The 22,914-nt window shown below is 42.3% G+C and overlaps 1 protein-coding gene across 1 annotated transcript; it reads left to right on the top strand.

Moving 5' to 3' along the window:
- The first annotated feature begins 5,131 nt into the window (after positions 1 to 5,131).
- Positions 5,132 to 22,062, top strand: ALDH7A1 (aldehyde dehydrogenase 7 family member A1). Its single transcript, XM_042787869.1, has 18 exons — positions 5,132 to 5,361; positions 5,504 to 5,557; positions 6,412 to 6,477; positions 8,147 to 8,227; positions 10,302 to 10,425; positions 10,996 to 11,128; positions 12,337 to 12,381; positions 12,669 to 12,746; positions 13,596 to 13,693; positions 14,701 to 14,742; positions 16,071 to 16,165; positions 16,923 to 17,007; positions 17,295 to 17,401; positions 18,158 to 18,274; positions 18,716 to 18,813; positions 18,979 to 19,052; positions 20,675 to 20,750; positions 21,539 to 22,062. Exons 1-18 carry the CDS (start codon positions 5,167 to 5,169, stop codon positions 21,591 to 21,593), a joined length of 1,623 nt encoding a protein of 540 aa, XP_042643803.1. The 5' UTR covers positions 5,132 to 5,166; the 3' UTR covers positions 21,594 to 22,062.
- The last annotated feature ends 852 nt before the right edge of the window (positions 22,063 to 22,914 follow it).

Raw genomic sequence — 22,914 nt, 5'->3', positions numbered from 1 at the left:
AGTAAATAGAAAACTTTAAAATATGAGTAACTCACAAACTACAAAAGTGAAAGGCACTCATTTTAAATATTTTGGATCAGGAGAAAGCCTCTGTCATTTGTTTTCCTCCCTATAGCTTTAACTCTGTTTTGAGAGCAAGGATCACCACAGTTCTTTACTTTCCTAAGAAATTACCACTGAGAAAAATACACAGGTCCTTCTGAAAATGAATTGAGATATATGTTATGTAAGCATGGCAGAGGAGCCTGCTGCTCTTGGGAGAGGCTGTGCCATGCTGCAAACATGCATGAAGGAGTGAAAGTTTTAAGTGTGTTTTTGGAAGCTTTTCCCCTTTGCCTCCCCACTCCATCTATCTGAATACCTTGTACAGGACTGGAGCAGCTCAAACTTCACATAAACGTAAAAGCTGTGGGATCTCTTCTTCTTAACACGGACATTTAACCTCTACCCTCATTGTATCCAAGCAGCTAATGGTCCCTGGATTATCTTTTAAAGAGGGAAAGAGCTTGAACCTTTTCCTACATATGAGGAAGTGAATCACAGAGCAAGGAAGGGCTACTCTTGAAGAGTGCTGAAGTGAATCCAGAACCCAAGAGCACAGTTTCACAGGATCAGTGGTCTGGCTTATGACTGGGGTATTGTCGAAATGCATCCCCTTTCAGCCCCCTTCCAGTACCACGTTGTTTTACTTGAGGTGGAGCCAAGTGCTCCTGTCAGTAGGCTAAGCTGATTCAGCTCACAGCTTGATCTAGAAATAATGAAACTTTGATGGTTGAACTGACTTTCACAAACATCACTGAAATGGATTTTTTCCCATCTATTTGAAAGCTTTAGTACTGTGGTAGAAGTGAACATTTTAGCAACCCTAATTATATCCTTATGGCAGAAAAATGTTCCATGACCGCTTTCAAATGCCACAGATTTCAAGATGTGCTCTCATTAGTGGACACAAGACATCCAAACCGAGGGAAACACAAATTTTCATGTTAGTATGATCACATGGCAAAGTAAGCTTACCTTAGACAGGTAATTTCTTGCTAAAATTCCTTTTAATAAATAAAGATTTAAAATATTAAGCTCAATATGAACATGTAGAATGAATAGAAAAAAATACATACTGTAGTCTGATACAGAGCTTTCCCCTCACTCTCCCCCATATATCTCCTGTTGTACTGTCTTTCTGTATCCTGCAAACCCTCCTGCGATCAGCCTTGGTCTGCAGGTGTGGGACAGAAGAACAGGTTGTGTCTGTGCTGTGTTTCAGACACTCACACTCCTGTTGCATTTGTAGCTTCTGGAGGTATATCTAGATTTAGCTGTGGACTTGGGCATGGCATGAGGAAAACAACTCGGGCCCCACACTAAGGTTTGATGTGGGTCTAACCACGTCTTTATGATGGTGAATGGTTAAAAAGCAGAGCAACTCACACAGCTAGTGCTGCATATCTGATCATTAACCAATACAGTGCAAACAAGTCGGCCCCATGTCCCTCCAGAGAGGACTTTGGCACCACTTATGACAGTGACAATTTAATCTGGTTGGACACTCTGAAGCAAAAAAGATGAAGAGATCTGAGTCAGGCATGGTGCCAGGGTTTTGATTTTCTTTGCAGTTTCACCAATAGCTGCTGTACCAATTGCCATGTGTAGTCATGGTTGGTTGTGGTGACAGAGAAAGTCTGTGGAATTGAAACCACATTGTCTATGCCTCGGCTACTGCCCTAAACATTTGAGAGTCTGAAATAAAAAGGGGCCCAAACAATAGGCGTCCAACCAAGGTGGACTTCTGAGTGAATTCCCTGACCAGCAACCAGCATCTTATCAGCAGCATGAAGCAACCAGCAACTTATCAGCATGAAATGCAACTCTGGGAACAATCCCTGGGAACTATAAGTAAACAACAGGAAGTAACTGTAAACCTCAAATGTAAAGAAAAACGGAGACTCCTCAGACATGCCCAGATCCTGGCCAGATCCGGACACGCCTGAGTGAGGCATGTCAATCTACCAGATATCTCCTGTACATTTTGTATAGATTTGTTTGTTAAACTGTTCAAAAGCCAGACCCTCTCACAGCACAGACAGAGACCTCACCTGTGAGTGGACGCCCTGCGTGGGACTTCCCAGCTGCCGGGAAAGGCTCTGCGACCCTTCGCTGTGACGGGGCTCCCCAGCTGATGCACGGGTCGGGGTGATGGTAAAGTATGAGGGAAATTGGTGATGTATCTTTCTTAATCACTATAGCTAGCTTTATGTAGTAATGACTAGGTGCATTACCTTGCTTATTCTTTCTGCTGCTTTAAACTAAAGTAAAATAAGCCTATTTCTTTAGCTTGGTGTCTGTGTCCTTTGTGTTAACCCTGTCAATTGGCAAAACATAGTCACACTTTTTTGCTAGAACCCAGTGCATGGGTTGAAGACATCTTGCAGCTACATTATTGTGAAATACCCCTTTGATCATATATAGAGATATAAGGCCTAAAAATGTGAAAATCTGCATAAGATTGTGCAATACATCAGAAAATGCCACCTCTCAAAGACCACCATCCTGAGCCAGCTGTATCCTCTCCATGAGGGATCTCCCCGGGGAACGGGAAAGCGGAGGACAGGACAGGGTCCTCACCAGCCAAAGTCAGACCCCAGATTGTGAGGAGGTATGGCAGTGATGAGGCAGGCCCGATGTGAAGTCAGGAATCCAGCCTGCTGGTCAGGGTCAGGACAAAGCCAGTGGCTGATAAACTTATCCAATGGTGATAGACAGAGGCCAGAATTCAGGGTCTGGCTCGTCACAGCTTTGTCCAAGCAAAGGCATGTCTGTGGCTGAGCCATGGCAGGAGGAGGGACCAAAGGCCCAGGGCTGAGTTTCAGTTGGTGGCTGAGGTTGGGGTTGAGGGATGGAGGCCACAGGCAAGGCTGGTCAATGTCCATTAAGGTTCGTTGATACCTTCAGGTCCTTGATGCTCTTGAGGCAGCGGGTTCACAACCTTGGTATTTAATTCCAAGAGAAAGGCTATGTCCTTGCACTGGAGTATATATCTCCAGTCCCTCCAGGAGGTGTCTGGGCCAAGCCTTATGAGGAAGATCTCTGTGAAGTTTCACTAGGGTCAACAGGGGTCATGATGTCTGGTGGACATCTAGATGATTTCAAACACAAAGCTGTGGGCTTCTGTTCCCCTGCTGTTTTATTGTGCTAGTGAAGCTATGCAAGGACAGTTACAGTCACAAAGGCCTCTCAGTGAAGTGGATGGGGTACTACCTCAACAGGTTTCTTCTTACCCAAGGCACGTGTGGAGCTGCTGCAGCTCCAGCTTCAACAGGTGCTGTGTGCTGTGCAGCTAGCTGGAGCCTATTTTGTCTATACATTTGATCTATATACTAAATTAACCTTCTGAGAAAAGGGAGGGCTTGCACTACGAGTAACGGTCATCAGGGAACAGAATAGCTCAAAGGATGCTTCACATCTGGGTCACTAGGTCAAAACAAGCTTCCTCCAGGTCAGGTGTGATGGAGACATTTCCAACAGGTTTTTATTAGTCTCTGCTGGCTGGATGATGAACAAACAGCTCCAGGGACTGATCTACCATACCATCTGTAGGATAGCTTCTTGAGGTCAAGGTTGTAAAAGCACAGTGACAAAGCAGGAGAAGAAAGTATTGCTGTGCTCTTGATGGTGTTTGTTCTCCGGATAGACATAAGGTTTCATCCCTCTGCTTAAAAAAAAGAAGTATTACCTTTCAGATGTACTAATTTATCTTTTGAGTTGCTTTTACTTGAGATTCTTTATCTATTCCCCTCAAAGGTGAGTGGATTGCTGACTTTTTGATATGTTTTACAGTATCCAAACCCAGTTTCCTTGTGCAAGTGACAATTTGATCTTACACGTAGTGAAGCCAATGGCATCTTCAGCTCTTGAACCTTGCCAGACTACTTTATAACACTAATCTGTTTACATCGTTCAAAGATAACTTTAATTCAACAAAATTACTTGAGCAGCAATTTCTAACGAGCAAATCATTTGTAGTTAATGCAATTCACAGTAAGCAAAAGTGTGTAGTTGTGGAAACCAAGAAATAAATTATGGTATTCTTGAGATCAGTGACATTTCTATTCTCTCTTTTTAAGTATGTGCTAAGGCATTTAAAGCTTAGTATCAGGCTCTATTCCTAATTGGTTTGGTCATTCAGAAAATATTGCATTCCCGAAAACAAAAAATATCTCATGGTCATAATAAGTCATCTAAATTTCTAAAGTCTTTTAAGGGAAATTACAGTTTAAAAACACGGGATAAAAATCACTTGCAATTTTGCAAGATGAGGACAGGCAGGGGGCAGGCGGGGTCATGCAGGGAAGCAACCAGGAAAGGGAGCAGGCAGGCAGGGGGAAGGCAGGTGGGGAGGCAGGGTTGGGCAGGCAGGGGCAGGCAGGGAGGCAAGCAGGAAAGGGGGCAAGCAGGGAGCAGGCAGGGGGGCAGGTGGGAAGCGGGAAGGGAGTGGGAAGGGGACAGGAAGGCAGGCAGAGGCAGGCAGGAAGGCAGGCAGGGGCAGGAAGGCAGGCAGGAGCTGGAAGGGAGCAGGAAGGCAGGCAGAGGCAGGAAAGCAGGCAGGGAGCGGGAAGGGGGCAGGAAGGCAGGCAGGGGCAGGAAGGCAGGCAGGGAGCGGGAAGGGGGCAGGAAGGCAGGCAGGGGCAGGAAGGCAGGCAGGGAGCGGGAAGGGGGCAGGAAGGCAGGCAGGGGCAGGCAGGGAGCGGGAAGGGGGCAGGAAGGCAGGCAGGGGCAGGAAGGCAGGCAGGGGCAGGCAGGGAGCAGGAAGGCAGGCAGGGGCAGGCAGGGAGCGGGAAGGGGGCAGGAAGGCAGGCAGGGAGCGGGAAGGGGGCAGGAAGGCAGGCAGGGGCAGGCAGGGAGCGGGAAGGGGGCAGGAAGGCAGGCAGGGGCAGGCAGGAGCAGTCGGGCTCAGCAGCAGGCGGGGGGGCGGGAGCAGAGGGCGGGGCGCCGGCGGGCCCGGCCGGCGAGGGGCGTGGCCCGGCGGACGGGAGGCGTGGCCCAGCGGGAGGGGCGGTACCGCCGCGCCCCCACCAATCGGCGCCGGCGGCCGGGGGGCGGGGCGCGGCGGCCGCGGTGAAATGCCGCCGCGCCCCGCCCCGCCCGCGCAGCCGCACGCGGCTGCAGGCCATGCTGGGCTTCCGTCGGGTCGCCGTCTCTCTGCCGCCGTGGCGGCCCCGGTGCAGGGCCCCGCGTGTCGCGCCTCCGTGGGCACCCATGTCCACCCTGCTGATCAGCCAGCCGCGCTACGCCTGGCTGCAGGAGCTGGGCCTGCAGGAGGTCAACCCCGGCGTGTACAACGGGCGCTGGGGCGGCGGCGGGCAGGTGGGCGGCCTGCGCGGGCGGGGAGCGGGGCCTGGTAGGGAAGGGGGCAGCGCGGCTGGGCCTCGGCGGGGCCCGGGGCGCCGCTCCCCGCCTCCGCTCATCCTCCCCTCCCCCCCCCCCCCGCTCCCCGGTCCTGCTCTAGGTGGTGACGACGTACTGCCCCGCCAACAACCAGCCCATCGCCGCCGTCCGGCAGGTAGGCGCCTGGGCCCGGGCGCTGGTTGGGGAGCTGCGCCGCCTCGCGGACCCCCGGGCGGGGGGGGGGGGGCGGCCGAGGGTGGGGGTGGGGCGGGGGGTTGCGGTTGCAGTGCAGAGGCGTGTGGTGGGGCTCGGGCCGTCTGCTGGAAATGAGCCCCGCACTTTCCCGGGCAGAAAACCAGGGCGGTTCACCTTCCTTTCCCCCCGCCTCCCCTTCCTGTCCTGCAAGGGAAGGAAGAGCGAGGGCCTCTGCTGCCCCTTCTCGTGTGTTCCGAGAGGAAGTTGCGGCCTTAGGGGTGCACGGCGGCTGCTGGGCAGAGCTGAGTGGCCGGGGGGAGGGATGAAGAAGAGCAACGTGGCATTCACGTGGTAAATCTGTGAAAGCTTTTAGTGCTACGGCGCTAACCTACTCCTTTTGTGTAATGGGATTCGATTAGGCCCTGGTGTCCAGTGAGGGTGGTGGAGTAGGACAGTCCTCACAGCCTTTGTTTAATATTGCTAATGCTAGTAGTATCTAGGATGAAATAGGATTTATGAATATATGATTAATGCCTCCCTTGGAACTGTTCTTTATGGATCACCCGTTGTCATCCGAAGGAAAATTTCTGCTCATGTTTTCTTTTGTTTAGGCAGCAGGTATGCTTTTCCTTGACAGTAACATCAAGCAACTTAACGTGCCATATCGGGACCAGACTAGGGCAGGGTATAAACTGCCTGTGAAAGTGGTATTCTGTAGTGCATGCAGTACTATACATGGGAAATTTATTGGGTTGGATGCAGAAGCTTTTCTGTGGCGTTTGTTTTGGGGTTTTGGTTTTCATAACTTTTTTTTTGACATGCTTCCTCATGTAGGCTACTTTGGAGGATTATGAAGAAACAGTAAAGAAAGCTAAAGAGGCATGGAAGGTCTGGGCTGATGTAAGTTATTGGAGACTTCTCTTTTACAACATATCCCTGTCAAGTAAAGGCCATTAAATTGCCCTGTCAGGTGGAGGTGTAAAAACATGTTCATACTGTGTATGTTGCGTTAAAGCAAAAATCTGCAATGTGGACTTCAAGAAACAAACCCAGATGACTCGTGCACGTTACCATTGGGGTACAAAGATGAGGACATTGACTTGTGGACAATGTTTGTTTTGAAAAGCCTGGCAAACTTACCCAGGTTTGTGCTTGTGAACCATTGCCAACAGGTCTGCTGAAGTTCAGAAGTCATGTAGCAAGGAAATTATCCCTCTGGGTGCCTTTGACTTTGTAACTGCATGCTGTCACCTGTGAGAACTCTGCAGACTATTTGGGGATCTTACTTGTGGTGATTATCTTCCCATGGGGTGACGAAGACTACTGTTTCTGAGTGTGCTTTTTTTGTTCACCAGCTGTCTGGGTGTTTCACAAAACAGCTACGTTATCCCAAAACTTTAGTATTCTGCTGCTGTGTCAGACAATAGCCAAGCTGTTTTTCTTTAGCAAGCTGTAATTCTTGGTGTATCTGTACAAGCTATGTCCAGCCAGCACCCATTCTTTTGGTGACCATGCCAGGCTTGGTTTTTATAGCTATTTCCTTGACAAAAGCTGAAACCTGAATTTCGTAAGGTATTAGGCATTCTGTATTTTATCCAGCAAAGTAGTTTGCTGTGCCTGAAGAGAACAAAGTTTGGGACAAATGCAGCTGCTTCCTGAGGATAAATTAGTATGTGTTCTTTTGTTACAATTTGTGAATATAATGTTGGTGAATGCATGCCAGCTCCTAAAGTGTTTGGAATAATCTCAAAGCAACAGATATCTAACAGATAACAAAGAATCAAGAGATCAAATGCTTTAAACCATCAGCTTAAAGCTGTTTGGTTTTAGTTTGTGAATCTGGTTGTTTGTAATGAGGTTATCTGAAAGATTTTTGCCTATAGAGACATGCTTTCACGGTTTATGTATTCCTTGCTCCTCTCTTCCCAGAGAACTGCTGTTCATCAAGAGTTTCTAATCCTGTAAAACCTGTTGCTTGCCTATGGTTTATTATTGATCCTGACTATTGATTATTATTGAACATACTGATACCACATTTAAAAAAATAAAAAATTAATACTTGGTATATGGGTTTAATTTTTCCATGATTGAGGCTTGTGTGTCTTAGCATCTGCTAACAAAATACATTGTCATTCTGAAAAAGAATGTTTGAAAATGTGATGTTAAGTATGCTTCAGAAGCTCAGAACCCAGTAAGTGTGCTTTTACAAAAAAATGCTTGTTTCCTGAGGTGCAGCTGATTGCTTGGGGCCATTGTGGGTGGTGTAGCTGAGTAGAAGTAGCAGAACTGATAATCTGAATGCTTCTGACAATATTCAGTGGAACTGAAGTTCTGCACAGACATAACTGTATGCAGTGTTATCAGTCTCTGTGAGGCAGGAAACAGCTTATTGTAAAGCAGTGTGTGATAAAAACGGATGAGGAATGATGGCTTGGGAACATAGGCGAAAAAGCACAGCAGTGATTTCTGTTTCTTACTGCAGGGGTAGAAGACTAGGAGTATATATGCAGCAGAAGTCACAGATGTTTGATCTCAAATAGGTTCTTCTGTTTTCTTTTGTTTTGACTAGATCCCTGCACCTAAGCGTGGAGAAATAGTGCGACAGATCGGTGATGCCCTGAGACAAAAAATCAATGCTCTAGGAAACTTGGTAAGGTGTTTTAGGAAGTATCTTAACTTTGTGGGATTAGGGGTGTGTCAAAAATGTTGTTCTTGTTTTTTAACTTACTACTTTGCAATATTAACCTTAATTGCCAAAATGCTGTTAGTCCTATTAGATTTCCTAAAGAAATTTTAATTGAAAAAAAAAAAGGGGGGGGGAAGAGTAAGTTTGCATTCTGTCATCCTACACTGAAAATGATAATACATAGTAGGAAAAGAAAGTGTTAATTCATTCTGAGCCTGTACCCTGGCTGGCAAGAGTGTTACAAGTGTTGCCCTGCTGTTTTCTTCCTTGCCTGTTGGACCAGACACTGTCTGTTACTAAAAGTGTCCTGAAAAAGACCTTACTCTAATGCAGAGCTTTTAACCTTGAGCTCTTTCTGATGATCTGTAGGATTTTGTGAACTGACATGTGCAGGTATAACACTTCAGAAGATGAGATGGTCTTAATGAGATATTTTTGCAGTGCTGTGCAGGACAAAAAGATTGAAGAACCACACCTTTAAAACACCTGCTAGTTGCTAGGGATGAAGAGGAGACAAGTGGGGAACTTGCCACTTTCCTTTTGCAGGGCTTGCCTATGTGTGCCACTATTCAGAAACAGCTGTCAGTGAATACCTCCATGTGTTGTCAAGTCCGTATTGTTAACCTGCAAAACTTTGTTCTGTTGTTTCCTTTGATATTGTCTCCTCAGCAGAGTTTCTGTGGTGGAAATAGGGTGCTAACATACTTCTGTATTCAAAAATGGTACAGCTTCCCTGGTCAGTGTTGACAGACAGAAGTTTGCTGTATGTTCCCTGGACAAAACTTGTTACTTGTTGCCAGAGCATTTTTTAGCTTTCTCAAACAGATACTGTCTGTTCAGCCCTTCCAGAATAGGGAGTGAACTTCAGGGTGGAAGCTGTGCAGTAGGTGTCCAGGTTTTAGTACTTTTCCTGGCTTTGGGATATGTAAAAGGGAACGGTATGGCAACTCAGGTTTTCATATGCTATGGGCAATTTCCAGCCTTGCCTCGCAAAGTTCTTGTCAAGTATCCAGATGTATCTCTACTGTACTTACAGACTCACTGGTGTGTTTCTTGGTAAATATGTCTGATGGCCCTCCATTTCTAGTCACAGATAGGGACTATTCCTTCTGTCTTGAAATGACCACGGGCATCATAGAAATACCTAGAAATAAATTGTCACCTTTATTTTAACCTTTGCATGGGGAGTAAAATCTTGTGGCAATACTTTGAACCTGATTCCTCATTTAACAGCCTTTTCAAAGTACAATCATCAGTTTAAAGCATTAAGTGATATCTGCATGAAAGTCGCACCTAGATATCAGAGCATGACTGCAAAAATAAGTGGGGGTAAATGGTGACTTCTCAGTGCCTAATCTCACTTTTGGAGAAAAATGTTTTCAAATAACAGCTTATTGAATATCTACATATCTGTCTACCGTGCTTTTAACAGAAGGACATAGTTTAGGATTGACTTCAGATACAAAAAAAAAAAAAAAAAAAAATTTAAAAATCTGATCCTAAATATCCCAGCTTACTAAAAAAATACTAAAGATGTGTGGACATTTTTAGGAGTGTCTGAAAATGGAATCTCTCAAACTCGCTTTGAGATACTGTAAAATTAATAGTTTGCTTATGAAAAACATAAATGACCATTTTCTTTTACTGGAGCAGAGAGCCCCTTTTCCAATTTATTCCATGCCTCGTCCTCAATATGCAAACATCCTGATGGAAAGTCAGTGTTTTATTGATCTAAAATTATGAACCTCGTTACTGTTGGATACTCCTTTCAGTAGATTATTTTTAATTTCCTCAGTTCATTAATTTCCTCTTCTAATTTCTTCCTATTGAATGGGAATGTGACTCTTGTCTAGTTATCTATTGTGTTCTTTCTTTAAGCTGTAAATAACTTGGAAAGAGGTGAATATCTTCTAATAAAAAAGTGTATTAAATCTTACTTGGTGTAGAGATATACCTGACATTAGTGGGAGACCAAATGCATTGGGGATGCAAGGGAGTTTTTTAAAAAATAATTTTGTCTTGCTCATAATTTTTTCAGGTCTCTTTGGAAATGGGAAAGATTTTTGTCGAGGGTGTTGGGGAAGTGCAGGAGTATGTTGATGTCTGCGACTATGCTGTTGGTTTATCCCGAATGATTGGTGGACCTATTTTGCCTTCAGAAAGTAAGTATGTGTGTGTATGTTGGTTGGTTGGGTGTTTTTTTGTACAAAGAGATGGGGATGTTTCTTAAATATGCAGTGATGTAGTGCAGCAAAATTGCTACTGTGAGTTTAAGCAGCATATTGTCTGGGAATAGATGTGCTGGTAGGCAGTGGCACCATGTAATGAAGTATCTAGCCTGTGGTATGTAGCAAGAGAGGCAATAGTTTTTTCTCTTCACTCTTTGAAGCTTTAGATTCTCTTTGATTTCTTTGTTAATTAAGGTGTTAGAGGAGTGTATGTAAAAAGTTCAGCAGTGTACTTAGAAATGAGAGACCTTTTTGTCAGTTACTGGTTAGCAAATAATCACCATTCTGTTAAATGACTACGTAAAGTAGTAAAACTTCATGTTGTCATGTTAGTAGGTTTTTCCACAATCTTGCTAACCTTGTTCCAGTAAGCTGCAGTGTACATCTCTCCACAAGCTGATTTGATGGACAGAGGAACAATGCTGGGCCGCTTGCTCCCATAGTTTCCTTTTTAAAAAACATTAAATGCATGCAAATTGTGTAACATTGTGTCTTTGCTTTCAGGACCTGGCCATGCCCTTATAGAGCAGTGGAATCCTGTTGGATTAGTAGGAATCATCACTGCCTTTAACTTCCCAGTAGCTGTTTATGGGTGGAACAGTGCCATTGCAATGACTTGTGGAAACACTTGCATCTGGTAAGATACAGCTCTCCAATGTGTTAACAGTTTATTAAAATTAGAGAGCTATTATTTCAGGCATGAAATTGTTAGCAAATGTTGATGTTTCTGTATATTTTATCTCATGTAGGCTTAATTTCTACTTATTTGTAGGTTCATTTGTAGTCAAAGAGCTTTGTTTTATTTTGTGTTAACAAAGGTTAACAAAGGTATTGAGATTCAGACTTGTCCAGGACTTAGTCAGATGGCCTGTGTCCTGGTTTGGACTGAAATAGAGTTAATATTCCCTTTCAGGGACTAGATGAGTGCTGTGTTTTGGATTTAGCTTTGGGTTTGGTATGAGAAGAATGCTGATAGCACACTGGCGTTTTCAGCTGCTACCGAGACTCCAAGGACTCTCCGACTCCCCATGTCCTGCCCGTGCGCAAGGGCACAGGGAGCAGGGAGGGAGCACGGCCACAGCACCTGACCCAAACTGGCCAGTGAAATATTCCATATCATGGAACGTCATGCTCACTATATAGAGGAGGGGTGGTTGGGAAGGAGCTCTCTCTACCTCTCTCTCTCTCGCTTCCGGGATTGCGATTGTGGGATCTTGGTATTTCGGGATCTCTAGCCAGGAACGGGCTGGATATTGGTCAGCGGGTGGTCAGCAATTGCATTGTGCATTACCTGTTTATATTTTCTATTACTGTCATTGTTCTCATTTTATTACCATTATTAAACTGTTCCTATCTCAGCCTGTGAGTCTGCCTTCACCCCTCCAATTCCCTCCCCCATTCCCAGGTTGTGGCGGGGGGAAGGGAGGGTGAGCGGCTGCAGGGTGGTTGGCTGCCGAGCAGACTGTCGTGGTTTGAGCCTGGTAATAAAGAACCCAGGTTGAGGTCTTGCAGCAGTGGTAGCAGACAGTTAATATTTTCAGAATTGGTAGAGCTAAAATCAAGAATCTAAATAAGTAGCTTTAATTCTTCTCCCAGCTCCTGCTTCACTTTCATCTACCTGCTTTGCTCTAATGTCTGGCATAGCTCTTGTTCGTATGGATTTCAGCAGAAGCTTCTGGGAGGAAATGCTTGAGTTTCCGACTTGACAGACACTTGAAAGTCAGCCTAAACAAAGTGTGCTGTATTTCAGATACCATAAAAATTGCATATTTGAATTATTTCTTCTTCTCAAAGAATTTAAAAGAAAATTTAATTTTAATTTTAAAAATTTTTTTTTCTTTTTAGGAAGGGTGCTCCTACAACATCCCTTATTAGTGTTGCTGTTACAAAGTGAGTTCTGGTTTCTTTGCTTTCTGTTTTGCTTTGTAAACAATTTATTTTCTGTTTGAAGTAGTGCTTAATGGTCAGAACTACTACTTTCTCTTTGTTACCTAACCAAAGTCCTTGATGAGAAAAGTGTTATGTATTATACAAACTTCATGTCAATTAACTGTAAGATGGCTGCTTCTCAAAAATCTGTAGCTTCTTCATGTACATGGCCAGACAGTTTTAATGGCTTATTTCCTGTTATATGCACCTGTCAGAAATCTCTGAAATTCTTCCATCTTTGATTCTAGGATAATTGCCAAAGTCTTGGAGAATAACAAAGTGCCTGGAGCCATCTGTTCTCTGGTTTGTGGTGGAGCAGACATTGGGTTGGTAACATTTCTTGTGTTTTGTGAAGATGTATAGAGGGTAAAGAATATTCTTTGAGGTACTTCTTGTAAAGTTATTCTGATCTCCAGGAGTTCCCCATACATGCACGTACCTGTTGCCATAATTTTTATCAACTGGTCTGAAACTCTGGCTCTACTGTAAACATAGCATGTATTTCTACTTGCTGTTGTGAGATCAGCTGCTAGCAAATAACAAATATTTAACAAAGACTTGACTAATATATTATACTTGTGCATATACTTACACCCAAAGAATACAGCTAATAGTAAATTCCACTCATCATGTTCTTAAGAGTTTTTAATTTCTAGTCCATTGGCCTTTTGGACCACTTGTGGAAGAGAATACTTCCCCGTTTTCTGTGCTCACGTAGGACTCTGCACTTGCTCACTTCCTGTGCTTGAAAGCCGTACACATCAAATTGTTTTGTGGAACAATGTGGAAATTCCCAGTACAAATTATATTCAGATACATATTTTGACCATTTCAAGAGAAGACAAAACAGATGGTAAGCATTAAAAGAAGTCATAGATACGCATATTTTTCTTAGGCAACATAACAGTTGAACCTTATCTCACTATGTACTTCAGACTGAATTTCAAAATTAGTACAGGTGATGCTCTTATGGTCTGGAAAGAGGAAACAGTCTTGTTGCTTCTTTCTAAGAAGAAGCTTTCCTGCTGTCTGCTCAATCACTTACCTGATGCTTTCAAAGAAGTGGCTCTGACTTTAGAAGATCTCCCTGGTGGAAGGTGGTTTATATGGAAGGTGCAAGCAGCTTTTCCAGCTGCTTTTTTGTTGAACATGGTGGTATGTCTCCCGTTGTGCAGGACAGCAATGGCGAGAGATGAGAGAATGGGCCTGTTATCCTTCACTGGCAGCACAAAAGTGGGCAAGCAAGTAGCACTTACGGTTCAGGAGAGATTTGGTAAGTGTGTGGGGTCACTTCCATTTCTTTCTGTAGTTGGGAAAGGCAGGGGAGCCCCATAGGGTTTTAAAATATCAGCTTGTTTCAGTTACCTCTTGTGTTACCTGTTGGGTGTTTTTTTGTGTGTGTTTTTTTTTTTTTTTTTAAACTTGGTGGAAATAGGGTGTTGAAACTGCTCAGAGCTACATACTGCATTATTTAGTTAATTCCATCACAACTCAGTATTTTTTCCAGGGCATCCACAAATCAGTGGTCCTACAATTAATTTGGAGAGGGTGTCCATGAATATAACTGCATGGAGATTGTCAAGACAAACAGCCAGGGCCTGTGGTCTTTTGGCAATGCATTCATGGAGAAATGACCCCTTGCCTTATAGTTACAGGAGAAAAGTTACGATTTTTGAGGTGTTTTTGTTGCAAATATTAAGAAGTGTATAGGCATGAGTCCATGCACAGCTGCTGGATTCTAGCTTTTTAGTTTTAAACAGAAAACCTTGTGAACAGGACTTTCCCATTTTATACATTTGAAGTTCATGAGGGGGTGGGAAACAAAACAAATTGAAAACATTCACCCAGAAGTAGATGGTGATTTTTCTCTTGGATTTGAGTTAAAACAGTTGCCAGAGAAATAAATAAGCCTACTTAAATTTTATGTGTGTGTTTTGATCTCTGTAGCACCTCTTCCTCTTCTTTGTCAGCAACATTCTATTTATGCTGCAACTTTTTCTGTTTTCAACTTTTCCAAGCTATTCTTGCCTATTTTTTCTAAGCTGCTTCTGCTATAACTGCTCTCCAGGTATCTTTCTTCACAGTATGCGGTTGATTTAGTATTCAGTGTAATTTTCTTCTTTGTCTACAGTGATTAGTTGATTGTGGTGCCTAAAACATTTTGTCTATCCAGAAAAATAGATTTAATGAAACCTAGCTCTAGATAGAGGTGACCTCACTGAATGAAGTGCGATGGATACATGTCCATGTGACATAACTTGTTTTGTATGTTTTTATTAGGTCGAAGTCTGCTGGAACTGGGAGGAAACAATGCCATTATTGGTAATATTCACTGTAGAAATTTAGTCCCATAGACAGTACTTGGAAGTTAGTATACAAATGTTTGTAGCAAATTGTTCCTTGTTTTCTCTTTTTTTTCTTTTTTCCACATTAGGTGTTTAAAAAGTATGTAGTAGAATGTTGGGTTTTTTCTATCTTCTGTATTGTGTAAGGGTAGTATTTTAAGATAAATAATGGAAGCTTAAGGTCTTACATGTATTCACTGTTGAAGTGAAGAAGGGAATGAGAGAAGCAGTAAGGTTCAGTAATGGGATATAGATAAGGATAGTTTTAATCTCACTAACACCACCTTTTTAGCATTTTGGAAGATAAGTACATACATAGAAAGTCCTACACACTTCAAAGCAAAGCATGCAGGTATTTATTTCAGTATCACATCTTACAGGTTTAGTTAGCTTAGGGTGTGATCTAGTTCCCAGATAAACATAACACAAATTCTGTGAAGCTGAGCAGTGTGGCAGAAAGCTAGATGAATTCATAAATTGCTGTCCTACTGTGTTGTATCCTTCGGTCTCACCTTTCTCATATTCTGAACAAATATAATTGTCTGTCTAGAGTATTAAGCTCTTTTGAAAATCACATTTAAGCAGGTCTGTCTTTTTTCCCGTGCTGTTTTGCAGCCAGTAGCATAAACCTGTTTTATACTTAGAAAATTGTTCCCTTTTCCTTATGGAAGTAGTGCTTTTTTTTTGGAATTGGCTTTGAATGATGGCATAAACATTATTTGGTTGGACTTTGTCCCAAACTTAATAATTTTGGAAACTTAAAAGAATTCTCTGGGACCAGTTAAGCTGAGTGATATTTTGGGGATCATTTGAGGCTTATATGTACTAGCTTTGCTTTAAACATCACAATGTCTTCTAGTCAGCTGAATTTGTTCAGCTCGTTTATACTGTACATTATTGTATACCTGTGTGTTTTAGCTACTTTTTTTGCATGCCATCTGGATACCCTTTACCATTGTTTCTTTATGCTGAGAGACTTCTCAGTGAGAGGACAAGGTGAAGAAACAATAAGAAATTGCTTGTAGTTTCTTTAATTAAAATGAAGCTAAAGTTCTTTGGAGGTTTTATTGCAGAATTTTCTCTTCACTAGTTCAGGCCTACATATATGTCCAGTTGCATGTGTCTAACTCCAGGTGTAAAAGTAATAGGAGTTCTGCAGTATTTCTGTATATCTTGGTGTGCTATGCTAGGGTGACTGTTCTTTAGCTTCTTGACCAATCTGTCAGTTTATTATACTGTTTAGTGCCTTAAGTCTTGTGAATTGCCTGTTTACTTCAGCAACATGCTGATGTTTTAATTTTTAAGTGTTTGAAGATGCAGATTTGAACCTAGTCATCCCATCTGCTCTATTTGCTGCTGTGGGAACAGCGGGTCAGAGGTGCACAACTGTTAGAAGGCTGGTGAGTAAATGTGTATTGTCTCATTTGGGTAGCTCTGAATTCAAAGTTAATTCCATATTAGCTCAGAAAATGCATAGTAATGTTATAGAGAGCAGCAAATAATCTTTGAAACGCGTTTTTGCTTTGTCAAAAAACAGTATGATGGGAAAATAAGGGAGTGGTTTGTCATTTCATTATAATTCTAGCTCTAAAGAGTTTCTCTGTATGTCTGTACCTGGTGCTAAAACTCAGGAAAATAAAACTTAAAGTATTTCCTGTATTTCTCTGTTTTCATTGCCAGAGCTACATTGCTTGTGACTGCTTTTATGATGTCAGTCTGTGTGTGTAGTCTTTTCAGAGTTGGGTTGATTGGGTAAATACTTGTCAAAATTGATGTGGGTTAACTAGGTGTATAGGAAAGGAATTGATTCCTCAAATGATAGCAGGAAAAATCACTTGAATATTTGTCCTGAAACACTTAACTGAAGAGTTTACAGAACACACTGATGCCATTGGTCTTAGATGAGGTAAAATTAAAACAGGTTTTTGTTTCTTTGGTTCTTTTAAATCTTCATGGTGAAGATTTTAAATCTTAATTTTGTGGTGTTGGTGCTGTTTTGAGGCCTTGCTCACGTGTTTGTATTTAACTTTGGGTTTTGATGAATGTGAGCAACGCTCTGTCTGCACACCATTCAACCCTCTTCAGAGTGCCCTAATATTTCAGGAATAGTTACAGAGGCTGAGCTGTTTTACAACTTTCTTACCACATTTTGTTTAGTTCCTCCATGAAAGCATCCATGATGAGGTGGTAGCAAAGCTTGCTGAGGCCTATGCCCAGGTCCGCATTGGTGATCCGTGGGACTGTAAGTATCTATTTCCAACTCAGGGGTTTAGGAGACAAGTTTCTGTTTGTGTCTTTCTGTTTAAATTCCAAGGAGATTATAGATCAAAGCTATATAATTTTAGCAGTTTACCAGGGAGTGGGGATAGCTGGTTTCGTTTAGAATGCAAACTCTGAAAGGGAGATGAAGAATCCAACTAATACTGCTCATCTTGGATAGATGAAGTAATTACTCCCAAAATGTTATAAGAACATTTGCAAATATACACAGTTTTGCTGAAAGTATGTCTTTGGATCTTTTGTTTTTAGCTGACACTCTGTATGGGCCTCTTCATACCGAAGCAGCAGTGAGAATGTTCCTTGATGCAGTAGAACAAGCAAAACAACAAGGTGGCTCTGTGGTCTATGGTGGAAAGGTGACTTTCTTTTATTCTCCTTGTTACATTTAGTGCTCTAGGAAAAAAAATTGGTAACATGGTGGCTTAGACCCAGATTGCACATCAGTTTGTCCTGTCAGTCATTGCAAGATGTGATGTTAGTCAATCTGAGAATGTTTGTATTGCAATCCTGTCTTTGGGGTAATGATTGGAAGCTACCTTCTCCAAGAAATGGCTAAGAGCTCTTGGCTGTACTCCCTAGTTGCAGGTGGTGGTGAAAATACAAAGAGCAATGTAAATGGTGAATATCAAACACATAACAATAAAAAAATTGCTGTTCTGTCCCTGGCTTCGCAATATCAAACTTAGGTAAATACTGAAGATCCAAGAGAGCCACCTGCACATCTTCATCATATGAGATGTTTAATTCTCGTGGACTCAACGTTCTGGGAATTATTGTCTTTCAAATTACTGTCTTTCACTGGGAATTAGGGTCTTACACTGGCACCTTCTTTATTCTGAATACCTTTAAAGTTCTATTCAGCTTAGTAGTCAGCTTACAAGTAGGAGAAAGGAAGTGTTTTTTTTGTCAGCTGCTAGACTTTGAGATTTGATTATCTCCTTTATAGACTAGGTTATACTTGTGTATTTTAAATATTTAAATGAGTAAATTTTAAGTTATCTGTTACTACAACTGTGGTAATCAGACCATGAAGGATTCCCTTCCTACACTAGTACTAAGCAGGCTGCTGGTTTGCACTTACTCAGTTGTTTCTTCTTTTATGTGTTTTGAAGGTTATAAATCGTCCTGGAAACTATGTTGAACCAACTATTGTGACTGGCCTTCCTCATAATGCACCCATTGTCCACACTGAGACATTTGCCCCCATACTGTATGTGCTGAAATTTAAGGTAAAATAAAAATGGGGAATTAGTCATGTGTTGAGGATGCTAAAAGAAGAGTCAGGAGAGACATTTCAGATGTATATCATGTTCATGTAATTGTCCTGGCACTTCCAGAAGTGGGAACTGTTGTTCTGCACTGTTGGGTATCCACTCTAATAGCTTACAGTGGAGCTACATTTATGCATTTTCTATGAAGAGCACTGTAGTTAAGATGAGAGTATGTACAGGAATAGATTTTTGTTTCTGTCAGTCTGCTCAAAAGCAGGTTCTGTGTTTTGTGCAGTGGTAGAGGTATCCTACCTCTGACTTGGTGCATGTGTATTTGCCAAGTGGTGTTCAGTATATTTGAATTATGGCTGTGGTATGTTGGTCTTTTTCTCACAGTGCTTCTTTAACTGCTTTGCTTTGAATGGTCATGGTTTAATCAATGACACATGATCCCTTTAGGAGGAAGAGGAGGTTTTTGTCTGGAATAATGAAGTAAAACAAGGTCTTTCCAGCAGTATCTTTACCAATGATTTGGGAAGGATTTTCCGCTGGCTTGGGTATAATTTAAATTATTTTTCTACCTTCCTGAAGCATAAGATCCCAGTCTTTCATGTCTTTTGTAAACCTATGCACAATGCTAGTTGAGCGTTTTATAGCACTCATTTTAGGGAAGGAGCCCTTCCTGATCTTGAGCAGTAATTGCATCTTATCTTTGTTTGTAGGCCAAAGGGATCTGACTGTGGCATTGTGAATGTCAACATCCCAACCAGTGGGGCTGAGATTGGAGGTGCTTTTGGTATGTTACTTACGCTTTTTTTCTTAATCTTTTAAATAGTTAACTCCTCTAGCATCAAGTGTAGAGACTTGGTATTATTTGTCAGGCTTCATTTTTTTTAAAGCTGGGGGAATGTTTTTTTTAATGACTCTGGAAGAGAGCAAATCAATACCACTGTAAAACTAGTATAATTCAGGTCTCCCCATCTTATTTTTCAAGGTTTTAATCGGTCTATTTAAATGACTAAATCTGAAGAAATCAGTGAAGTTAATTTTGAATTATACCGCTTTAGCAGAAGACAGAAATTGACCAGAGGTAGTTAGATTTCAGCTTTTTAAAATGTCTGTATTTGGTTTTTAAATATTCCATGTAACATTGCCCAGGGAATGTAACTCAGATGTTCTGAATGCATTTAGAGATGTGGCTGAGCAGAAAACTGTTTAAAATACTGTTAATTAAAAGTCTTGAGCAACCCCAAGCACAAACACAGGCTGGATGATGAGTGGATTGAGAGCAGCCCTGCAGAGAAGGACCTGGGGGTGGTAGTGGATAGAAGGCTGACTATGAGCCAGCAGCTCAGAAAGTCAACTGTATCTTGTGCTGCATCAAGAGAATTGTGACCAGCAGGTTGAGGGAGGGGATTCTCCCCCTCTACTCTGCTGTTGTGAGACCCCACCTGCAGTGCTGCACCCAGCTCTGGGGCTCCCGGTGTAAGAAGGATGTGGACCTGCTCAAGTGGGTCCAGAGGAGGCCACGAAGATTATTGAGGGGCTGGAGTACCTCCCGTATGAGGGACAGGCTGAGAGTTGGGGTGGTTCAGACTGGAGAAGGGAAGGCTCTGGGGAGACCTTCTAGTGGCCTTCCAGTACTTAAAGGGGGCTACAGGAAAGGTGGAGAGGGACTCTATCAGGGAGAGTAGGACTAGGATGAGGGATAACAGTTTTAAACTGAAAGAGGGTAGATTTAGATTAGATATAAGGAAGAAATTCTTCCCTGTGAGGACGGTGAGGCGCTGGCCCAGGGTGCCCAGAGCAGCTGTGGCTGCCCCCTCCCTGGAAGGGCTCAAGGCCGGGTTGGATGGGGATTGGAGCGACCTGGGCTGGGGGAAGGGGGCCCTGCTTGGAGCTGGGTGATCTTTAAGGTCCCCTCCAACCCAAACCCTTCTATGATTCTCTGATTTTTATTGTGTATGTTTGCATGTGTATATAAGAATTCCAGCATGAAGTATTTTTGTGAGAAGGTCTTTAAATACATTTTTGCCTTTATTTCTCTTTTTTATATATACTGAAGGAAGTGGGGGGAGGGAAGAAGAAATATTCATCTTATGATTTAACCAGTACAAGAGCCAGCACATTCTTGTACTCTTCTCTCATATTAAAATATCATTAAAACAAGGTCCTCTGGTGCCACCATAATGAGATGTTCAACCCCAGGCAGGTAGTTTTTGGATCAAGCATGAGGAGAGAGTTAGCTGTGTGAGCTGTATGTGGTGGTGTTCTGGTAATTTATTTCAGATACAGAACAAGGGCAAAGGAGCAGTTTTTCCCATTAATTTTTATAAAATGTCTCACCTCCTGGAGTTAGTCCAGACTCCCATGTTCCAAAAAAATTTCAATTTCTCATTGATAACCTTTTTCCTACAGGTGGTGAAAAGCACACTGGTGGGGGAAGAGAATCTGGAAGTGATTCATGGAAACTTTATATGAGACGATCTACTTGGTAAGACAGACTTTTCAAATTCCAAAGAAATGTGAATTACAGATAAACTTGCAAAAGTTCAAAATGTGTAAGTCTTTGACTACAGGAGGTTATCTTTGCTAAAGGTGAGATAGCCATGAATGAGTGTAATTGCCTTTTCATGCAAGAATTTATATCTGTGCTAGTAGAAAATTATTTGAAGGGTCTAGATAAAGACGCTTCTTTACTCACTGTTCCTCAAAAGGAAAAAAATCTGTTCTTTTTTTCTCCTTTTACTTGATTTTAAACTTGGCTAAAAATTAAATTACTGAAATTTGCCAAGAAATACATGAAGTGGCAACCACAGTGAGAGGGCCATTGTTGCCACTGGTGGGTGATTTACCTAGGTATTTGGTATCTATCCATAAATCTCCTGACAGCCTGTAGTGGTTGTCCATTCCCACACTTTGCTGGCCTCCCTAGCCTTTACCTGTGCTAATTTGATTTCCATGCAAAGGCTTATGAATGTGACAAATCCAGCCTTAATATGTCTGTATGGACATTATCCTAGTAAGAGATTAAATAGAGAATGATATACGTTCTTTTTGATCTATCAAGGAAGATATAATGAGGAATTTGGTCTTTCCCCATACATATCTACTATATTGAAAACCAGAGTGAAGTCAGTTTATAACTTTAAATAGGCAAACTGCTTACAGAAGTCTTTTGTATACATGTGACACAAATCAGAAGCTTTGTGCATAGGAAACAGACTGCATAATCTGTCTCAATGATCAAGTCTGGTCTCTAAATACTTGTTTTTCTTCCAGTACAATCAACTACAGCAAGGATTTACCTTTGGCTCAAGGAATCAAGTTTCAGTAACAGCCTTATGAATGGCCATGCCATGAACTCTCCTTCAGTAACAGCCTTATGAATGTCCTTGACATGAACCAAGCACCTTCTGAGCCTCATGGTGAAGAAAATTAATTCTCTAAAATTCACCTGCAGCAAAGATACTAATTCTGTCAAAAAATCAGCTTTTCTAAAATTGCTTCACTATCCATGTATGAAATCACTAGTTGAGTCTTCAAATGAGAAGTATGTGGTCTTTGGGAAGAAGGGAAGGTGGCTGAAACAAACTTGGGATTCTAGTGGTGTGGATAACTTGTTGCCTTATAATCATATTTCAACACTGTATCCCCTGCCTCCCCACAAATTGCTGATACTTCCAGATAGTAGGTCTATGCTTCAAACTATGTGCTGAGTTTCCTTACAGATAACTGGTGTTGTGGGGCATGGACAGTGCAGGGCTATTTTTCAGTGCATAAATAAAGGTACATTTTGTGAGTTACCTTGGGCTTCTGGGTTTTGTTCATTGTTTTGGAGGAGGAACATTGGGCTGTCTGTTTTCACACACTGAGTGGTTAGCTGGGAAGGGTATCTCTGGGCTAAAAGGATGTCTTTAGTTCTTGTGCCTCTCCAGAAAGGAGACTTTCACCCTGTGCATTGGGAGATAAGAGGTGAGAGCAAGGTCTACTGCAGTCTCTTGGAACTTATTAACACTAGGCGTCACAGCCAATTCATGTTGTCACAGCCCTTGTGACACCCTACAGCCAAACAAACTGAAGAACTGGAGATGCAGCCAGGAGGGAGTACTCTTCCAGACAGAATTTGCCAGAGAAAGGCAAATGGTTTATGTGTGTTTCACCTTAGGTGAGGGGTTTCTCGTGATCACTGAAGACTACAGCCAGCAGCAGCTCCTTTCAGAGCCTTGCTCAGAATCCAGGATGAGAAACGGCACGATGCTACTATGGTGATTTTAGCTTTCCACAGATTAACTTCTGAGGATTTTAATATACCATTTTTGGAGGAATTTTCCTCTCAAACTTACGTACCAAATTTCCACCATTTCTGAACAGGCTCAGATTCCAGGACTCTGGTTTGGCTTCTGGTTTGTTTTGATGCCATGACGTTATAATAGCAATGTCATCCAGATTGTGTTAAAAGTCCAACATACCACAATGCTATCTGGTCTTCCTTTACCTTACTATCTAGTTTTAAAACACATAGTGTTTTGAATGTTACATCTGTATTATAGATGCTATTTTGGTTGTCACTTCCTACAGAACAAACAGCGGGCTGCTAAAAGTTTTTCCTACTGAAGTTTGAAGGTTTTTTTCCTACTGAGTCTCTTAGTCAGGTG

Source organism: Tyto alba, unplaced genomic scaffold, assembly GCF_018691265.1.
Source record: "Tyto alba isolate M040663 unplaced genomic scaffold, T.alba_DEE_v4.0 Super-Scaffold_13, whole genome shotgun sequence".
Lineage (NCBI taxonomy): Eukaryota > Metazoa > Chordata > Aves > Strigiformes > Tytonidae > Tyto > Tyto alba.
This window is presented reverse-complemented; position numbering and strand designations above follow the sequence as displayed.

Excerpts from the sequence above, each read along its gene's own strand:
- ALDH7A1 (XM_042787869.1), top strand. The coding sequence starts at position 5,167 with ATGCTGGGCTTCCGTCGGGTCGCCGTCTCTCTGCCGCCGTGGCGGCCC. Across the intron at positions 12,747-13,595 it reads TGTGGTGGAGCAGACATTGG|GACAGCAATGGCGAGAGATG; the intron begins GTTGGTAACATT and ends CCCGTTGTGCAG. Across the intron at positions 18,275-18,715 it reads TGTATGTGCTGAAATTTAAG|GAGGAAGAGGAGGTTTTTGT; the intron begins GTAAAATAAAAA and ends TGATCCCTTTAG.